This window comes from Galleria mellonella, unplaced genomic scaffold (genome assembly GCF_026898425.1).
Source record: "Galleria mellonella isolate WM207_F2 unplaced genomic scaffold, CSIRO_AGI_GalMel_v1 utg64, whole genome shotgun sequence".
NCBI classification, from domain to species: Eukaryota; Metazoa; Arthropoda; class Insecta; order Lepidoptera; family Pyralidae; genus Galleria; species Galleria mellonella.
In genome coordinates, this window is record NW_026442133.1 from 8,137,399 (window position 1) to 8,157,523 (window position 20,125).

The window sequence follows — 20,125 nt, forward strand, 5'->3', positions numbered from 1 at the left end:
CAAAAAAATTATCTCAATCACGCAGGCAATGTGACGAGTAGAAGCTTAAACAAACTAAATCTATATTGACTGCGGCCGTACCCTTATTAGAAATCGTCCCTAACACTTTTTACTAATACTAACAAATATTAGCTAAACATTTTCATTAAATGTGTTTTCTTTTGTTAGATATTAACGCAATGGTCACGCCATAACACTTATATAGTTGCTCTCCGTATATAGCATAGAGGTACACAAACAAAACTTTACCTATGCCTTATAGGATCAATTTCTTCAAGATGTTCAGTCCTAAGTTCTTCTCCACACATTATACGTAAAAAGGTCTCTGAAATAGGTAGATCTACGAGCCGTCCATCCTGCAAAACCTAAACAAAAAATAAATATAAGTAAATAGCACAGTCTTTTAGTTATTATTTATTTATTAAAAATAGTTGTGATTAGCCATCACAGCAGCAGATATTAAAATAACGAAAAAAGAAAAAAGCCTTAAAAACATCCATCAACAGCAACTTTATAAAAGCTATCTATGCTTTTACATTTATGTATTATGATTAATAACATCATTTCAGCCATTATCTGTCCACTGCTGGACATAGACCTCCTCTATAGTCTGCCATAACAGTCCTGAGCCACCTGCATCCACTGACTCCCTAGATAAATTTAGTAAAAATAAATTTATTTTCAGTATTTCAGTTACTAATAGAAATGTTGCTGGGTAACAATTATGTAGATAGAAAAGTTCTTACCTTAGCTAAAAATACTCCTAGGAACCAGAAGTATTTGCAAACTTTATCACAGATAGGAGAGTCTTGAGGCAGCGGCGCCGGAAATAAGCCTCCTGCACGTGTCACATAGTACCCGGGTGGCTTTTCTATAAGTAGACAAAATATAAAATGAAATAAACCTGAAAGTAGTTGTTCATTATTTGATAAAATTTAATAAATTTACCAAAATAGACTCCTCAATAATCTTATCAATTTTCACTTAATACTGTAGTACATCAAGTTCACAGGATAAAATAAATTGTCAAATAGAAAAGAAAGCAATTAAAATATTTATATATAGAATAATGGAAAGTAAGAATAAATGGCTACATGCATAATTGTTATAAAAATAATTGGAAATATTACTAATGTTTTGAAAACATTATGTACTAATATTAAAGTTTTGTTTATACGAGGTCTGTCCGGAAAGTTCGTATAAAAGTGTTCTGGAATGCGAGAAAGAGGAGTGGGGAGGCCAGGTAAGCGCAGGACCCCTTCCTTATGTCCCTAACAATGCTTCAGTTCTGGTCTGACCGCCGTGCGGTGCGAACTGGCTTGTCACGCCATCTGTGAAGTTACCTCTTAACGAAACCCCGTCGGCATGGAGCCCGCTTCCGTTGAAGAGCAGCGCGTCGTAATCAAGTTTCTCTCGAAACTCGGCAAGAATGGCCGTGAAATTTTTGCCGATCTCAGAACAGTAAAATCCCAAAGCAAAGAGTGGAAGACATCCGGGGAACCACGAACAAAAAAATCAAGAAAATCCCGCTCAAATGTCAAGACAATGTTGATTGTTTTTTTCGATGTTCGGGGGATTGTCCATCAAGAATTCGTCCCTCCAGGCCAGACAGTTGATGGAAAATTCTACGTCGATGTGCTCAGACGCCTCAAAGCTCGTGTGGCACGAGTTCGTCCAGAATTGGCGCGAGAGGGGCGTTGGATTCTTCACCACGACAATGCCCCTGCCCACACCTCTCTTGTTGTCCGTGAGTTTTTGAGTAAAAATTCCATTACGGTGACCGAACACCCCCCTATTCGCCGGATTTGGCCCCGTGTGACTTCTTCTTGTTCCCAAAAACCAAATTGGTACTTCGGGGGCGGCATTTGGGGGACATAAATGAGATAAAAAAAGCTACGACGGGGCAGCTGAGAAACCTACAACCAGAGGACTTTCAAGGAGCCTTCTCACAGTGGAAACGGCGTTGGCACAAGTGCATTATGTCACAGGGGGAGTACTTTGAAGGGGATAAAATTGATTTACCTGAATAATTGTAAAATAAAATTTTTAAAAAACTTTTATACGTACTTTCCGGACAAACCTCGTATAACCTAATCTCTGAAATTACTGATTTAAAAAAGAAAACGTTTTTCATAATTCAATTTGAGTAGAATAATGTAATAATGTAAACAAACATTGCATACGGTATATCTGTAATATAAAACCCGAGGAAAACGTGTATAAATTCCAACAATAATGGATTGTTAAAAGCACTCATACCGACCAACTTTCTGCAGTGAGATAACAACAGAATTGTCTGTCATTTTTTACAAACAAATTTCAATATTTCTGATTGATTATTTAATAGGTTAATTATAACCTTTTGCATTTTTATACATATCTATACAGGTGTGAGAGGATTTCACGTACCGTCCAGTAGCACTGGGTGGTGCATCGCGGAGTCGATGGAAGCAGTGGGCGCAGGCGCGTCGTGCAGCCACATGCCGAGGTCGGCGCGCTGCAGCTCGCCGCCCACCAGCGCGTAAAACTCCAACGTGGGGCCCAGCCCGGTGCCCTCCTCGCCCGCGAACTCCACCTCCAACACCGACTTGCGGCCCGCGTGCACGCGCATCACCTGCGTGTTCGTCCGTAAACACGACGTTAATGTCGCTAAATAATTTGTATTTGCGACAAATAACAATATAATATAATGTTACTTTATTGGAAACGATTGTCGTGACATGTAGACAAAATTTATATAAACGCTTTACACGTTCGATGGAAACACAATCTTAGACATATACGTACATAGTGAATACATCACTCAAATTTTCTATTTAGTGGTCCTTGTCAAAAGTGTGAAACTAGCGTAATTGCGTAATCTTAATATTAAAAATTCTGTGTCAGAATATTCTTTCACATTAATATCTGAAACCGCTCAACGTGTACTCCTTACTGCCGATTCTATATTTTAACGCGACGTGACTCAACAATGTCTTGCGTGTAAGCTAGAAACATTTTTATCCGCTGAATTAATGGCAAATAGCAAGTACATCAAAGTAGTACGATCCTGTCTATATATTAAATAATTTACAAATAATAAAGGCACACCTCTTTATTATTTGTAAAATATTTATTTAGAATATATATTATTATTTTAGTTTAATTATTTACAAACGTGCATTTTTAACAGATGCGAAAACAATATCAAATAGATCTCGTTCATTTCCTTCATATTCTATTCAAGCTCATTTGTTCATGATTTGCTTTAAATATTTCAAATTAGGTTATAAGTACAGGGCCGTCTTTACCCGGGGCTTCGACCACCTGTGCAGCCGCACCCAGGCGCGAATTCCTAGGAGGCGCCGAGTACTAGAAATCAGATTTTATTAACCTCTAACCTCATTTAATCGTCGTTTCTTAACGTTTAAAAATCTTTACGTGTATATTTAACACTTCCTGTTACAAAAGTTAAAGGCGAAAGGTCTTTTTCAAAATTAAAATTAATAAAAAAATTATTTACGATCAACCATGAATCAAGATAGACTAACAAATTAGGCCATTATAAGTACAAAATCAAAACTTGATTTCGGAATTAAAATATTTGCCATTGAACTTATGTTTGTCATTGAACATTAATAATAAAACAAATATAAAATTAAATTAAAACATGTTGATTATTTAGATTTTTTTTTAAATTACAGAATTTTAAGAAATTAATAAATGAAAGATTAGAATTATATTGCTTAGTTGGTATAGTACTTGCCTATTAAATAATAGTATAATATTAATATATTAAAATATTAATTTTCATTTCTGTAATCTTTTTTGAAAATTACAGTTTTGATAAATTAATAAATAAAAATATATTGCGTTTTTTTTTTATTTCTGCATAAAAAATGAGTACTTTACCTGCATGGCAGACCGTAGCAAATTAGGATGCCTGGGTATACGAACACGCTCATGCCGCAGCCGTCCCATGCGGAACTCATTAGCTTCCAAATCAGCGCGGCGTGGCGATACTGTATTACCCGCCCTGGATCGAAAAATTGTTGATAGGTATTATACATTTAGCATTAAATATTACTGCGGCCATGATAGCAAATGAAATAATTAACAAACACTTGTTATAACTTTTATATATATTTTATGGCGTATATTATTTTTTACAAAAAAATATATATTAAAGTTAGTAACTGACAGGTGCCAACTAATGTGCAAATACCTCTGCCTGTCAAGCGCGCGGTCTCGCTGTGCTTGCAACCACACGATGGTCCGCGACGTACCAAACGCTGTGCACGCGAAGAACATCTGCCGCGTTTCCAGCGGAAATAAGAATGGACACCAGTCGTTCAATTGCTGACACCTGTGATATAGAGATATTTTAAGATGTTTTATATTACAATATTTAAAAGTATAAAATTTAAACTTAAAAGAAATCAAAGAATCTTGGATTGCTTATATTTTGAAACTTCAAGTATAAAATTAAGAAATATACACCAAATCTTTACTAATGCATTGACACATATGGAATTATTCAATTCACTTTATAAGGAATTATTCAAAAGTACTGCACGCACTTAATTACATGTGAATCGCTTAAATACTTTATGATTACCCATGCTATACAACAAATTAGGACAGAAATTTCCTGGATCCAAAATGCAAAAACTACAAAAATTTGTAATCCCCCATACCAATTTAACAGCTGAACGAGCCGAGTTAATATGGAAGGCTCATATTTTTTAAGGGTTGTTGACGAATGATAAAATAATCAGTTGTGCTGGTTAAATTGCAAGTGCGATAGTGTGCGTCCGTGGATGTAAGTGTACGTGGATGCATATGCGTGTGTATAACGTGTGGTTACCAGGGAGGCGTGGCCGCGGCGGCAAGCGTGAGTGGCTCCTGCAGCTGCTGGTGCAGCTTGTTGGTGAGCTTGGTGGAGAGGAAGGACTCGGACGGCAGCGCGGGCGCGGCCGCCCTCAACCGCCGCAGCACTCGCACGCAACACGTCGCCATCGCGCCCTCCGCGCCTGATACTCCGGCCAGGCCGCGCTCTACACCGCAACACATTTGCACATTATATTAGCTTCCCTCAGATTACACCAATTGTCTTCAACGTTCCCTAATTTATAATAATTTCTCATTTTCACAATAATATGGTGGATGTCGTAAAAAGATTACTTCTTTGCATATATTTTAATAAAAACGGATTAATCTTTCATTATCGTCACGTTTTAATTATGTCATATATTTTCAAAATATAACAATTGTTACCTTTTCATTTTTCATTAAAAAAAAAAAACTAGAAAATTGTTTCCTTTTATATCCAGGCACTGTAGCAATGCAGTCAAAATATTATACATGTTAGCAATTTATTAATGTATGTTAGGTAATAAACAAAAGGAAAAAAAAACACAAAAGTATTTACAGTTCTACTATAAGAATGTATATGGTTAACATACCCGGATCACAAGGTTCATCATCCTCACTGTCACTTGAAGACGCAAATGTCTCCATTCCTTCTATTTCCTTATATGTTAATCTGTAAATAAATCCTCAAATTTCAAATCTAATAAATCAAACTTATACGTCATACTATTAATTAATTAAAACGGCCCAAATAAGAGACTAAGCGCGGAAAAGAGTCCAATTTACATTACATTTTACAAATCAAACTTAAATGAATGTTAGTTTGTTCAAAGAACACAAAGGAAACATACGTGTAAGTAGTGTCACGGTGCGTATCATGTGCAGACAAGCGCGAGTTGAGTGCGACGACGGCGCGGTACAACGTCCACGACGGACGCTCTAACGTTAACGACGCGCCGCCCGCGCTCAACACTAGCCGCAGTGCCGGCAGACGGCCGTTACTGCTACTGCTACTGCTACCATTACCGCCCTCGCTGCCACTCACTGCCGGCCCCGCCTCCTCCTCGGCATCTGATTCCTCGTTCAGCGGAACATCGAGATCTGTCAGGATATCAATGATGATAAACTGCCCCGTCATTTAACCATCAAGTCCTTTTAATTCTACAATAGCTAATACTATACCGTTTTAGCCATCCACCAATCACTGATGAAGATAGTCTTCACAAAATTCATCTCAAAATCATTTGTTTATTTATTTAGACTTCATCATACAGTAAATGAATTAACACAAACATAATAAAAAAAAGTCTACAATAGGCGAGCTTAACCCGATATTTAATATATTAAGAAAGCAATGGATCTTACATATTACTTACCGACTGTTTGATTGAGATTGGTGCGCCCTGGGCGCGGATCGAAAGCGGGAATGAGTGCAGAGAACTGTCGTTTGAGCACAAAGTCATCATCCCACGGTCGACGCGTGCGAGCGTTGTTCGACCCGCCGCCACTCGCACCCCTCACGGCCTCCAGTGCTTCTTCTTCCATTAGTGACAACAAATTGCGAGATACCTGCCCAGTAAATAAACATTTATATTTATATGAATTATAAACTATTTAAATTAAAAATCAACACCTAACGTACCAGAATAATCACAATTCACATTTTACATTGCCTTTGTAAGCTTTACTATTTATAACTAATGCCAAAACCAAATATAAATATATGAAAAAAATTAAAACCAGATACCAATATAAAACATATAAAAACATAACTAAAATATATAAAAATAAAAAAGCATAAATTTAACATATGTAAAATATTACTTAGTTAAAATAGCGTACAGTAAAATATCGATTGTGAGAATGAGAACCAAGTTTCTATAATCATCAATCAAATTTATTCAATCAAAATTACTATACTTGTATATATATATATAATAGACTGCAATATTATAAAAAAAGAAAACTGAACTAACCACTTCCTGATAGGTGGGTTCGTTCTCTTTGTCGCTATCGAGAGCGTCTTCGGCGTCGTCGTCGTCTTCGAGTTCTGTGAGCAACGCTGGCGCCCGGCAGGATTCCAAGAAATCCTCCAAGGAAACCTCCGGTAATATAACGTCACGTGAATAGCAAATCACGTCAGTAGCAAGTTTACAATTCTAAATTAACTAATGAGGGGGTGAGGGTTACACTATTTCCATACACCCACCTCTTATCAAGTCATGTACACGCTTTTAGCCCCCGTGGAGTCAGTAAAGATTCGTGCACAAAATCAACAAAGTTTTTTCTTATATGGTAAAGAACCGTTTATAAATACTTTAGAAACAAATAGCAAAACACGCACCAATAATTCATTTCCTTACATATTAATAACATTAATATAAAAGGAGGTTCCTGTACCGGCTTTAAATGTTTTTTCTTAGATAATATATGCATTATTAATGTTTGATATAATTACTCATATCTAAATGAGATATAAGAGAATAACTATATAATTATAATATTGTGTACTTTCTTACCTGTTCACTTTCACTAGACGTGGAAGTTAGTGATAATGTCAAAGCGTTTTGGGCGTTTGGCGCTAATGACGGGTAACTTTGAGCTGCTGATAATAAACCTCCCGGGAAGTTGCTTGACAGGGCAAGACGTACTAGGCTGTAAATTCAATTTTAATTAAGTAAATAATTCAAAAAATAACTGCAATTCTTTTTATAACAATGTAGTCCATTAACTGTTTCCTATTCTTTTGTACACATGAACCCCATTCTCGTGTGAATATTAGAGATTCAAGAGTTTTTAATAAAGAAATTGTATTTACTACTCTTAGAGGCCCACTGTCACCATCAACATGAAGAAACAACATAATATAATGAAATATAAGAATTTATACATACTGTATTTCATAAATCATCAACACCGAGATCATTTGCATAGTAAATTAGCATTGAATATTTTTTTTTTATTTCAGCATACTTTAATAAGAGCATTATCTATTTTTTTTTTAATTAAACACAAAGAAGGTAATATATAATTCCTAAATTTAATAGCCGATATAAATAATTACTATTGTAATGATTTCTATTTAGTACTATATTTAGTATTTAATACTTTTTCTATACTTTTTTTATCAGCTATATGATCACAGTATGGCAGAAAGTTAGCAATATGTATTAGCGACCGCAATGTACAGTCGATAGGTAGTACCTGGGGAAGAGGCTGGTGGCGTGGTTGGGCCGCGGCTGGCGCGGCGCCGCCTGGCCGCGGCCGGCGCCGCCCGCGCCGCGCCCTACGCCCAGCGACTCCAGCAGCCGCGCCGCTCCCTGTGCGCACGTACTACACTATAGATGGTTTCTATACAATTTAGTAAAAAGGTAACCAAGTCTTTTTTTTTTTTTTTAATTACCACAGACACACTCGCTAAATTCATTTTGTAGCAAATCGTAAAATTAATCATTATTTCTTTCTTTCATGACGTGAAGGCAAATGAGTATGCGGCTCACCTAGTGGTAAGTGATTACTGCCACCCATAAGCACCCACAATATTGGAGAAATTGTAGGTGTGTCGCCGGCCTTTTAAGAAGGAATATTATGATCTTTTTTCCCCTTTATGTTTATATTTTTACTACTATAGAACATCAACAGGATATAATAGTCAAAACAATTATTCATTTGTTTACATTTTCAATAAGTTCTATTTGAAACAAACAATAGATATAATTTTATATATATACTAGTTACATTATGTCTAAAGTAAAATACGCTTTATTAGAAAAAGAAAAAATATATATTTAAATAAATTAACAATAATATGAATAATGCCACTAAAATAACACCTACTCAGCTTTCATTGTTTTTGGGATGTACTTCATACTTGTGTATATATTGTATCTGTAAACTATTTTAACTGTAAATGACGAGATTGGATAAGTTGTATCTAAGTGATACCTGTTGTGTTAAATCCGGCTCACTAGCACTCATAGTTCCAGAGCCGCCGCCCGACGATCCATCTTTTTTGTGATCACCGTACTGAGCTTCAGCAGACTCGCTATCTTCACACTGTTAAAACATTTGACCATATAAAATATTTTTTGTTCGTGTCACTTCCAAAATATTTATGTAATCTGTAGCTTGAGTTAATATCTTCGGTAATAAAATAAATATGATATCTCAACACTAATAACATATTTTTTTTAGATGAAACATTACACATAAATTATATTACATTAAGCAAACAACAGCTATTGATTCATTACATGGGCAAAAACAAATATTATAACTTCACATAACACATTTTAGACATAACCCCCATGGCACGTCTCTGAGAAAACTTATATACCGTATTAATAATTATTTCTATTCCATATTCTATAGTTATATAAAAAATCAAATTTCTGAAGCAACACTGCCCAGACATTAGTCTAATTATAAAACTACAGTATGGCCAAATAGTAACTTCAATTATGACCCTTTAATACCTGTATATGAAGGCGGTTGGCGTTATTTCTCAGTGTGTGAAGCAGGGAGGCGGGCAGCGCGAGCAGCTCACTCGACAGCAGCGCGTTGGCGCTGTTTCTCACCGCATCGCCATCATTATTGAGCGGCTCGCTTTCCTGTGCACCCAACACCTCCCATTTAGCAACGCTTTATACTCATGCGGCCAAAATACGACTTCAATTCATATCCTCTTAGCCCTATTTTATATGACGGGCATATCTTTAGAAATGTCATTGTAATAAATGTTATGGAAGCACTTCCAGTATGTGGCACGTCTAGTGATCTTAAATCAGTGTAGTTATATATCTGTGTTTAGGTCGCTATGGTAACTAGATGTTCATATATGGTTGTTGATTGTAACATAAAATATATTATTCTTTGCTAATTCTCTTTATTCTCTTTAATATGGTAGCAGAGCGTTCGCGACCTCGGTAAATAGATAGTTTGTAAAGAACAAAGGTTCGGAGAGAGTGTAAACATGTCTACAAATGTAAAACTCGACATTCGACCGTTCGACGGAACTAACTGGACCACTTGGAAATTTCAAGTGTTGATGCTGTTGAGAACACACGCCGGAGCCTTGGAAGCGGTTCAAGGGACACTCACAAAGCCAACACATGTAATAGATAGGTATTTTTGAGATCATAAATACTATTACTTGATCTATGTTAGTGATGTGACTTATCTTGGTAAATTAGTTCTAGTTTCCATGACTACTGTCCTTGTTGATTTTGAGACATAGAAAATAAAGTTGTTTAAATTTTATCTCTTTTTAATTATTAAGTTAAACTCTTCAGAGTGCATGAATGATCTTATAATCCACTGCGTCTACCTTTGCGAAGTTCTAAACTTCAGGTTATGGGCCCAGAACATATAAGTTACAATGAGTCATCATGCATATGTTGAACCGTTGAAAAGAGAAAATTACGACACATGGCGAATTCATGCAAAAGCACTTTTATTGAAAATAGGCCTATGGGATTATGTCTCAGAAAAAATAAAGAAACCGATATGCGAAGGTGAAGATCTAGATAAATATTTAGAAAAAGATGCTTTAGCATTAGCTGAATTGTTTTTTATAATTTCACCAAGTGAACTGAAACAAGTGAAGAATTGTACAACTAGCAAAGAAGCATGGGACGTACTCAAGAGTATTTATTATAGCAAAGGTCCTGCAAGAAAGGCAACTATTTTAAAAGAATTAATACTAAGAAAAATGAAAGATGGCGATAATATAGTGGATCACCTAAATAAATTCATGGATATTGTTGATAAATTAGGGGAAATGGATATAAATATCAATAAAGATCTACTTAGTATAATGTTGTTATATAGTTTGCCGCAATCATTCGAAAATTTTCGAATTGCCATAGAATCCAGGGATGACCTACCAGATCCATATAATTTAAGAGTTAAAATTATCGAAGAAGCAGAAGCAAGAAAAAACATGGCTAGTACAAGTGACCAAAACTATGAACAAGAAGTACTATACAGTAAACAGTATCGAAAAAATAAGAAAATGAGTATAGAATGTTATAAATGTCACAGGAAAGGACATAAAGCTAAGGAATGCCGATCAAAAGTCTATAACAAAAGAGATATGAACTTATATTGTGCAGAAGAGACGTGTCTGAATACAAATAATAATAAAGAAAAACTAGATAGTTGGTGTTTAGATAGTGGTTGCACGTCACATATGACACACGAAATACAAAGATTTCGCAACATAGAAAAAGGAGACAATAAATCCATAAAATTAGCTTCAGAAAATTGTACAGCTCAAATTGAAGGCCGTGGTACAGCAAAACTTAATATAAAGGAACAACCAGACTTACAACTGACAGAAGCATTATATATACCAACTTTAACTACAAATTTAATATCAGTAGGAAAATTAACGGATAAAGGAGCAACAGTCCTGTTTCAAAGGAATAGCGCAACTGTCATGCGAAATGGTACTATTCTATTGAGGGCTTTCAGAAATGAGGATGGATTATACTATGTGAAAGAAAATAACAAAGAAAATGTTAATTACTGCAAAACAACCAATATGCTGGAATGGCATAGAAAACTAGCTCATCTGAACGAGGGGCAAATGAAAATAGCTCTTAATAAAAGAAATATAAACGGTCTGGAATTTGATAAAAATGACACAATTCGAGACTGCGAAGTTTGTGTTAAAGGTAAGGTAACAAAACTACCATTTAAAATATCTAAAAATGAGGAACGAACAAATGAGAGACTACAAATTGTGCATACTGATGTATGTGGTCCTATGAGACAACCATCAAAGAAAGGTTCCAAGTACTTTATCACTTTCACTGATGATTACTCAAGATATACAAGAATATATACTATGAAAACTAAGGATGAAGCTCTATCAAAATTTAGAGAATATAAAAATGAGGTTGAAAGATTTACTAAGCAAAAGATAATATATTTACAAAGTGATAATGGGACAGAGTATATAAATCACGAATTTGACAAGTACTTAAAAGATAATGGCATTAAAAGAAGACTGTCAGCACCGTACACGCCAGAGCAAAATGGTTTGGCAGAAAGAAAAAATCGGACTTTACTTGATAAAGCTAGGTGTATGCTGATAGACGCTAATATGACAGAAGATTTTTGGGCTGAAGCAGTTAACACAGCTAATTATCTGGCAAACCGTAGTCCTTGTAGCAGCATTGATAATGCGACTCCATTTGAAAAATGGGTAAATAGAATTCCATCTGTAAGACATTTACATATTTTTGGATCTAAGGCATTTGTTCTAAATAAAGGAAAAAGAAACGGAAAATTTGAAGCTAGAGCTACTGTAGGAATATTTGTAGGATATTCAGAAAATCACAAGGCTTATCGAATATTCAACCCAAATTCTGAAAAAAATACTTATTAGCAGAGATGTTAAAGTACTAAATAAAATGTTTAATGAAAACAAAGACGAACAGAAACAATTAATTCCCAAAGAAGAAGATTTAAAAGATTTGAATAGACATGAATTTTATGAATCAGAACAAGAAACGAAAGTTGATGAAATAGTCATAAATGTACCTGCAGAAACAGAAAATGAAGTATCAACTGATCATGAAATTGAAACCACTACTTCCAGTGATGAAAAACGACAAAGGAAACCACCAGCATGGCATCAGGATTATGAAATGGATGTAGAACAAATATTTTTCTGTGAAATAAATAAGAATAATGATGAATGGGAAGAAGCAATAATAAGCGAAATAGAATCTCATCTTAAAAATAATACCTGGAAAGTTGTACATATAAACGAGAGTAAAAATGTAATTGATAGCAAAATGATTCTTAAATATAAATACAATGAACTAGGAGAAATAGATAGGAGAAAGGCGAGATTAATAGCACGTGGTTTTAATCAAAAAGAAGGAATTGATTATACCGAAACGTTTGCACCAGTAGCGAAGTTAAGTACAGTGAGACTATTAATTGCGCATGCAATGGAAAATGATATGAAATTATGTCAATTAGATGTGTGCACCGCGTTTTTAAACGGTGACATAGACGAACAAATATATATGAAGAAGCCGAAAAATCTTGATAAATATTTAAATATTATTATATTAAATGGAAAAGATAAAGAATTAGTAAGAAAAGCAAAAGAAATGCTAGAAGATATAAACAAATACAAAAATGAGGGAATTTGTAAATTAAATAAAGCTATATATGGATTAAAACAGGCAGGAAGGCAATGGTTTTTAAAATTACATAAAAAATTGTTGGAAATTGATTTTAGAAATGCTACAGCAGATCCTTGTCTGTATATTTTGGAGAAAGAAAAAGAAAAACTTTTTGCAAATATTTATGTTGATGATTTGATACTAGGATACAAATCAGATAAATTACTGAAAGAAGTAAAATTGCAATTACAACAGGCATTTGATTTGAGAGATATGGGTTCTCTACATCATTGCTTGGGCATACGATTCACCCATGTAGGGGGAGAGATGATTTTATCGCAAGAAACTTATATTGAAAATTTAATAGAAAAGTTCAACATGGGAGAATGTAAGCCTGTATCTACACCAATGGAAATAGGTTTAAAATTAGAGAAAAATGAGAATGAAGAAGAAAAGAATGACTATCCATATCAAAAACTTATTGGATCGTTGATGTATCTGGCAATAGCAACAAGACCGGATATAATGTTTGCAGTGAGTTATTTAAGTCAATACAATAATTGTTATGGTAAAAATCACTGGCAAGCAGCTAAAAGAATAATTCGTTATCTGAAGGGGACGAAAAGCGTTTGTATAAGATACAAGAAATCTGGAATGCCTCTTATTGGTATGACCGATGCAGATTGGGCAGCGTGCACTGTTGATCGTCGTTCTTACACTGGTTATATTTTTAAATATGGTGGAGGTCTAATTAGTTACGAAACAAAGAAACAGAGAGTGGTAGCTTTATCAACTGCAGAAGCCGAGTATATGGCAATGACGGAAGCAGCGAAGGAAGCTCTACACCTAAAACACTTGTTAGAAGACATTGGAGTATTTCAAGAGAGTGTTACGATCTATAATGATAATCTGGCCGCACAGAAATTAGCTAACAATTTGATAACTGGAAAGAGATCGAAACACATCAGTATAAGAGAACATTTTATAAGAGATTGCATACAAAAGAAATTAGTGGCCATTAAGTATAAGGACACAGAAAATATGGAAGCAGATCTTCTGACCAAAGCATTACCACAACCAAGGTTATTAAAACTGCTCAAGAAGATAGGAGTCACTCAAACTTGTACTTAGGGTTCAAGTTCGTCGTGAGGGGGAGTGTAATAGATAGGTATTTTTGAGATCATAAATACTATTACTTGATCTATGTTAGTGATGTGACTTATCTTGGTAAATTAGTTCTAGTTTCCATGACTACTGTCCTTGTTGATTTTGAGACATAGAAAATAAAGTTGTTTAAATTTTATCTCTTTTTAATTATTAAGTTAAACTCTTCAGAGTGCATGAATGATCTTATAATCCACTGCGTCTACCTTTGCGAAGTTCTAAACTTCAACACATCCAAGTACCACTGCCACACCGGGAGCTATATCGACTTATAATGCAGAGTACGATGCTTATGAGCGAATCAATAGCACTGCATTTTTACTACTCACCACCAATATGACAGAGAAAATGCTCGCCAAAGTTATGCGTTTTACTACAGCTAAAGAAGCTTGGGATGAACTGAACCGGCTTTATGAAAGAGTATCGCAAGATCGCTTTTATGATGTCTGCATGCAATTCTTTGGATACAAGCTTGATCCTACTCACGATATGGGGACACACTTGACTACAGCAAAGAATTTATGGCATGAAGTAAATCTGATCTTAATGAAACAAGGTAAGACCGAACTACCAGAGATGTTGTTGATATGTAAAATTATGGATTCACTTCCTGAGGAGTACTTCAATTTCAAATCTAGTTGGGCCTTGATGTCAGTGAATGATCATACGATAGAGAACTTGACTACTCAGCTGTGCGCATATGAAAGGTCTTTAAAGAAAAATATAGATGAAGGTGAAAGTAGCAATGAACTTCTTATGGTACGAGATGAGAAACGTAATGAGAAGCAAAGTAAGAAGAAAAAGTTCAAATGCAACTATTGTGGAGAAGGGTTTCACAAAGTCAGGTCATGTAAAAAGTGGATTGCGGATGGTAGACCTCCAAAACCTCAAAAGCAATCTACGAATGCAGTAATGTCGACAGGTCTAGCTCTAGCTTGCAATGATAAAAATCTTCATAAAGAATCATGGTACGTAGATAACGGCGCGACAAGTCACGTAACTAATAGGAGAGATGTATTTCAGTCTTTCGAGTACTTTCATGATCCTCATACAATTACGACTGCTAACGGGGACGGAATTGAAGCCATTGGCAAAGGTTCTATCCAACTTGAAGCTGATATAAATGGACAAAAACAGTTGATAACATTGACTAATGTATGGTATGTACCAAGTATACAACGAAACTTGTTCTCTGTACTAGCTGCGCAAGATGTGCTTAAAAATAGTCTTTTTCAATCAACTGCTCGATCATGTTGTATGAAGAATAATGGTAAAGTGATTTTAGTTGGAAATCGTGAGGAGCATGGTAGTTTATATAAATTAAATGTAAAACTATTAATGCCTAAAAATGAAGCAAACCAGTTATCGACGCTACAGAATCTTCAGCTGTATCATGAACGTTTAGGGCACCAAAATTGTCGTCATGTAGCTAAATTAATACAAAAAGAGCTTGGAATAAGGCTAGATTCCAGTTCTGCTGACATTTGTGAAGGCTGTATCTTCGGCAAGAGCCACAGAAAGAAGTTCGGAGAAAGACCTAAAGCTACCAAACCTGGAGAGCTAATTGTCACAGACGTTTGTGGACCATTTTCTTATTCAATTTCAAAATTTAAATATTATGTTCTGTTTAAAGATCAATACTCAAAATATCGTTGGATCTATTTTTTGAGACACAAGTCAGAAGTACACGCTCGCTTAAAGGAATTTCTAGCTGAAGTTTATACTTCTGGACACGTTATTCAAGGGTTGTTGAGCGATAATGGAGGAGAATTTGATAACGAACAGGTACGTAATACTTTGAAAGAATTTGGAATAAAGCAAATGTTGACAATGCCATATACTCCTGAACAAAATGGTTCTGCTGAAAGAGAGAATCGTACAATTGTGGAGATGACAAGAGCACTCATGCATGCTCATAATGAGATACCAAAAGGTTTATGGGCTGAAATATCTAAAGCTGCAGTCTATATACTCAATAGAACGGGACCAACTCCAGTAGATGGAAAGTCACCGCATGAGCTATGGTATAATAAAAAGCCAAAAATAAATCATCTCAGAATTATAGGATGCAATTGCTATGTACATATCCCAAAACAGAAAAGATTGAGAAAGTTAGAGAGTAAAGCCGAGAAAGGAATACTTATTGGGTATGATGGAGATGAAGGATATCGCGTTTACGATGTGAAAAATCTAAAATTAACGAGATCACGTGATGTAGTATTTGATGAGAAATCTTTACTAGAAAAACGCAAGATTGACAAACCTCCAGAAAAACCTAATGTAGAGCCAGTAGGAAATAAAACATATGTACTACCAATACCTTCTGCAAATTGTGGAACTGATGATGATTCTCATTTAAATTCACATATAGAGACGAATGGTAGGGATGAAAATATTGAATCGTTTAGAGAAGATAATGAAAGGGATGAAAATGAAATAGAGGCAACGATGGGGCGACAACTTCGTGATCGTAGCCAGATTAAACCTCCTGAGAGATTCAATTTTGAGGAATTCATTAACGAGGCTATATCTGTTTCTGAACCATCTTCATATCAAGAAGTCTTAAACAGTCCTGAAAAGGATAAGTGGATTGAGGCAATGAATAATGAAATAAATTCATTATATGAAAATCAGACATGGGAACTAACAAATTTGCCAAAGAATAGAAAAGCACTACGATGCAAATGGATATTTAAAATTAAAAGAAATCCTGATGGTACTGTGGATAAGTACAAAGCACGTTTAGTTGTTGTTGGCTATACACAAAGGAAAGGAATAGACTACAATAACACATTTAGCCCTGTTGCTAAAATGAGCACTATTAGAGTCCTATTAAGTATTGCCGCAAACGAAGGATTAACGCTTAAACAGTTCGATGTCACTACAGCGTTTTTATATGGCACTGTAAAAGAGCAGCTGTTTATGCGTCAACCTGAAGGCTACGATGATGGTACCGGTCGTGTATGCGAACTTAAAAGAAGCTTATATGGACTAAAACAGGCACCTAAATGCTGGAATGAGTGTATTCATGACTTTCTTATGGAGTCCGGTTTCATTCAGAGTGATGCAGACCCTTGTCTTTATGTAAGAGAACGTGAAGGAAAGAAGATACTGCTCGGACTATATGTGGACGATGGATTAATAGCTGCATCAGATGAGATAGTAACAGAAAATTTCATTGAAAATGAATTAAAAGGACGTTTCAAAATAACAACTAAGGTGCCGTCCTATTTTCTTGGGTTAGAAATTGAGAGATACAGTGACAGTACTATAAAAATACACCAAACTGCATACACTAAAAAGTTATTAGAAAAATATGGAATGAGTGATTGCAAGGTTGTTGGAACTCCCATAATTAAAGATTCTGAAAAAGGAATAGATGAAGAAGAAGACAATCAAATTAGTTTTCCTTACCGACAAATTGTTGGATCTCTGGCCTATCTGATGGTTGGCACTAGGCCGGATATTGCATATGCAGTTGGAGTAGTGTCGAGAAATTTAGATGGACATAAGAATAAGAGAAATATTCAACAAGTAAAAAGAATACTAAGGTATCTTAAGGGAACTATTGATGTTGGTTTACAATACAAGAAAAATGAAAAAAGACTCATATGCTATAGTGATGCTGATCATGGTGGCGATAATACTAGTGGCTGCTCTACAAGCGGAATGCTGTGTTTGTATGCTGGATCGGCGGTATCTTGGCGAAGTACAAAGCAGACAATGGTAGCCCTGTCATCCACTGAGGCAGAGGTAGTAGCTGCTAGTGAAGTATGCCGTGAGATAGTTTGGCTCAAAAGATTATTTAATAGTTTAAAAATTAATCTTAATACACCTATTCTACGCATTGACAATGAGTCTACAATCAAATTAGCATATAATCCATCATATGAACAACACCGTAAAACAAAACACATAAAGTTAAAACACTTCTATGTAAGACAGTGTGTATCTGAAGGAGAAGTTACTATAGAACAAGTACCAACGGAAGAACAACTTGCCGATATTTTTACAAAACCTGTTTACAAGCCAAGACTAATAAAGCTATGTAATGAGTTTGGCTTGAAAAAGGAGAGGGAATGTTATGGAAGCACTTCCAGTATGTGGCACGTCTAGTGATCTTAAATCAGTGTAGTTATATATCTGTGTTTAGGTCGCTATGGTAACTAGATGTTCATATATGGTTGTTGATTGTAACATAAAATATATTATTCTTTGCTAATTCTCTTTATTCTCTTTAATAATAAAATAATATTTTAAAATTTACATTGAAATTGATGTAACAAGATAAATGGCGTATGTGCACCGCTAAATAAGTTAGCAACCAAGAAACATGCCGATACTAATTGAAACATTACTAATTAACATACATAGCCAACATATACTCTTTTTCCTCCTTATTATAAAAAGAAAAAGGTTGTCAAAAGCTTTTAAGCTACCATTGTTGTAAGACTTACGAAACGTAACTTTATTTACATAACCACTTCCAGTGGTATTCCAGTGTATTACGAAGCAGGAAGCCAGTAAAGTGATCAAAATATGTATTTTAAAAATTTAGAGCAGCATGAAACGTTCTACCAACAAAGCAGAAGGGACTGCTTTGCACAAATCCATAACAATTCCGGACACACTTCTTGATATTTATTTTAAAATAGAAACTAAATAATCAATTATACAATATTTTTTACTAACCTCCTGAGTATTTCCTTCTGGTACAGGCTCTTTGGCTGGATAGGGTTTTGTGATATCCGTTATACTAGTTGGGCCCATTTCCATATTTGTATAGGAAGTATTACCAAGGTCAGCCATACAATTATTGCCTTCTGCGCCTAAGGTTAATGATTCCACTATAGTAGCAAGATCTACAAAAAAGAAATGGTCTAATTGTAAATATAAATATTTTGTAATTTATAAAGAAGACAAAAACTATGTGTGAGTATATATATGGGTATGAAACAATTATGATACAAAGTATTTCCATAATGACGACTTAGTCTTATTTTATTATATTATTATATTACATGGTAATTACCATGTAGAGAGCTCGTGCTTGATCAACTAACACTATATACATTTATTATTTAATTAATCATATACTGTATAGGCTTTGTTCAATAAGTGTATTTTATTAAAACAGTTTTAAACTTATTAAAAGGCAGACCCTGAATATCTTTCGGTGTCTTATAATAACATTTAATGCCAAATACCATAAAAGACCTATTATTTTTTTCTAAATGATACTTCGGAAAAGCAAGTTTGAATTTGTGTCTAGTGTTAAGATTATTAAGATCGCTGTTTTTAAGAAACAGTAGTAGATAAAATGTTTGCGTATATATATATTGTGAAGCTATGGTGTAAATTGGACTTTCTTTCGCGCTTAGCCTCAAATGAGAGGCTAAGCCATTGTGCATATAAAGCTACGGTGAGAATATTTGCTTCCTTTTCTCTCTTAATGATTCACAACTTCCCATAGTATAAATCCAATAACCCTGATACCGTTTTTCCATGTTTGCACTCAGCCAAATTCTCAAACTTGTAGAACACAAATTGCAACAAAATGCTTTACACTGGGATTTTATGTTTTTTGTTCACATAGTAACAATGGTTCTTTTATTGTAATAAATATCAATTCCCCATAAATTGTAACAAAAAATTTGTAACGTTTTCAAGACATAGATATCACTATAAATTTTTTTCCACTTTTAAGACTTTTCCATTACTAACATAGAACAGAGCACTTAAATACAATTTTTTATAATTATTTACCAACTAAACCAAACCAAGCCAAGTTCAATGAAGATAGAAAGATTCAATTCACAAAATGTCAAGTATCGAAAAAACTTAATGACTTAATATTAGTATTGATAATTATCACTAACACATGTTGTATTGTATTTTACAGTTAGACCAGCTGTTTGCATAGCCTCTTATACATAATGCTGGCAAACATGGTCGCAAAAATAACG

The 20,125-nt window shown here is 34.8% G+C and overlaps 1 protein-coding gene across 1 annotated transcript in view; it reads right to left on the minus strand.

Annotated features, from left to right (window-relative positions):
- LOC113511463 (E3 ubiquitin-protein ligase HECTD1) overlaps positions 1–20,125 on the minus strand; it is a 47,886-nt gene that overhangs the window by 4,690 nt on the left and 23,071 nt on the right. The window contains exons 28-42 of the mRNA XM_052900037.1: positions 18,852–19,021; positions 9,327–9,461; positions 8,797–8,907; positions 8,056–8,171; positions 7,371–7,506; positions 6,828–6,953; positions 6,228–6,420; positions 5,703–5,952; positions 5,445–5,524; positions 4,847–5,036; positions 4,205–4,345; positions 3,892–4,015; positions 2,410–2,614; positions 747–871; positions 250–365 (exon numbers count right to left, since the gene is read on the minus strand). Of these exons, the coding sequence (XP_052755997.1) occupies positions 250–365; positions 747–871; positions 2,410–2,614; positions 3,892–4,015; positions 4,205–4,345; positions 4,847–5,036; positions 5,445–5,524; positions 5,703–5,952; positions 6,228–6,420; positions 6,828–6,953; positions 7,371–7,506; positions 8,056–8,171; positions 8,797–8,907; positions 9,327–9,461; positions 18,852–19,021 (2,218 nt within the window). The remainder of the gene's footprint in view (positions 1–249; positions 366–746; positions 872–2,409; positions 2,615–3,891; positions 4,016–4,204; positions 4,346–4,846; positions 5,037–5,444; positions 5,525–5,702; positions 5,953–6,227; positions 6,421–6,827; positions 6,954–7,370; positions 7,507–8,055; positions 8,172–8,796; positions 8,908–9,326; positions 9,462–18,851; positions 19,022–20,125) is intronic.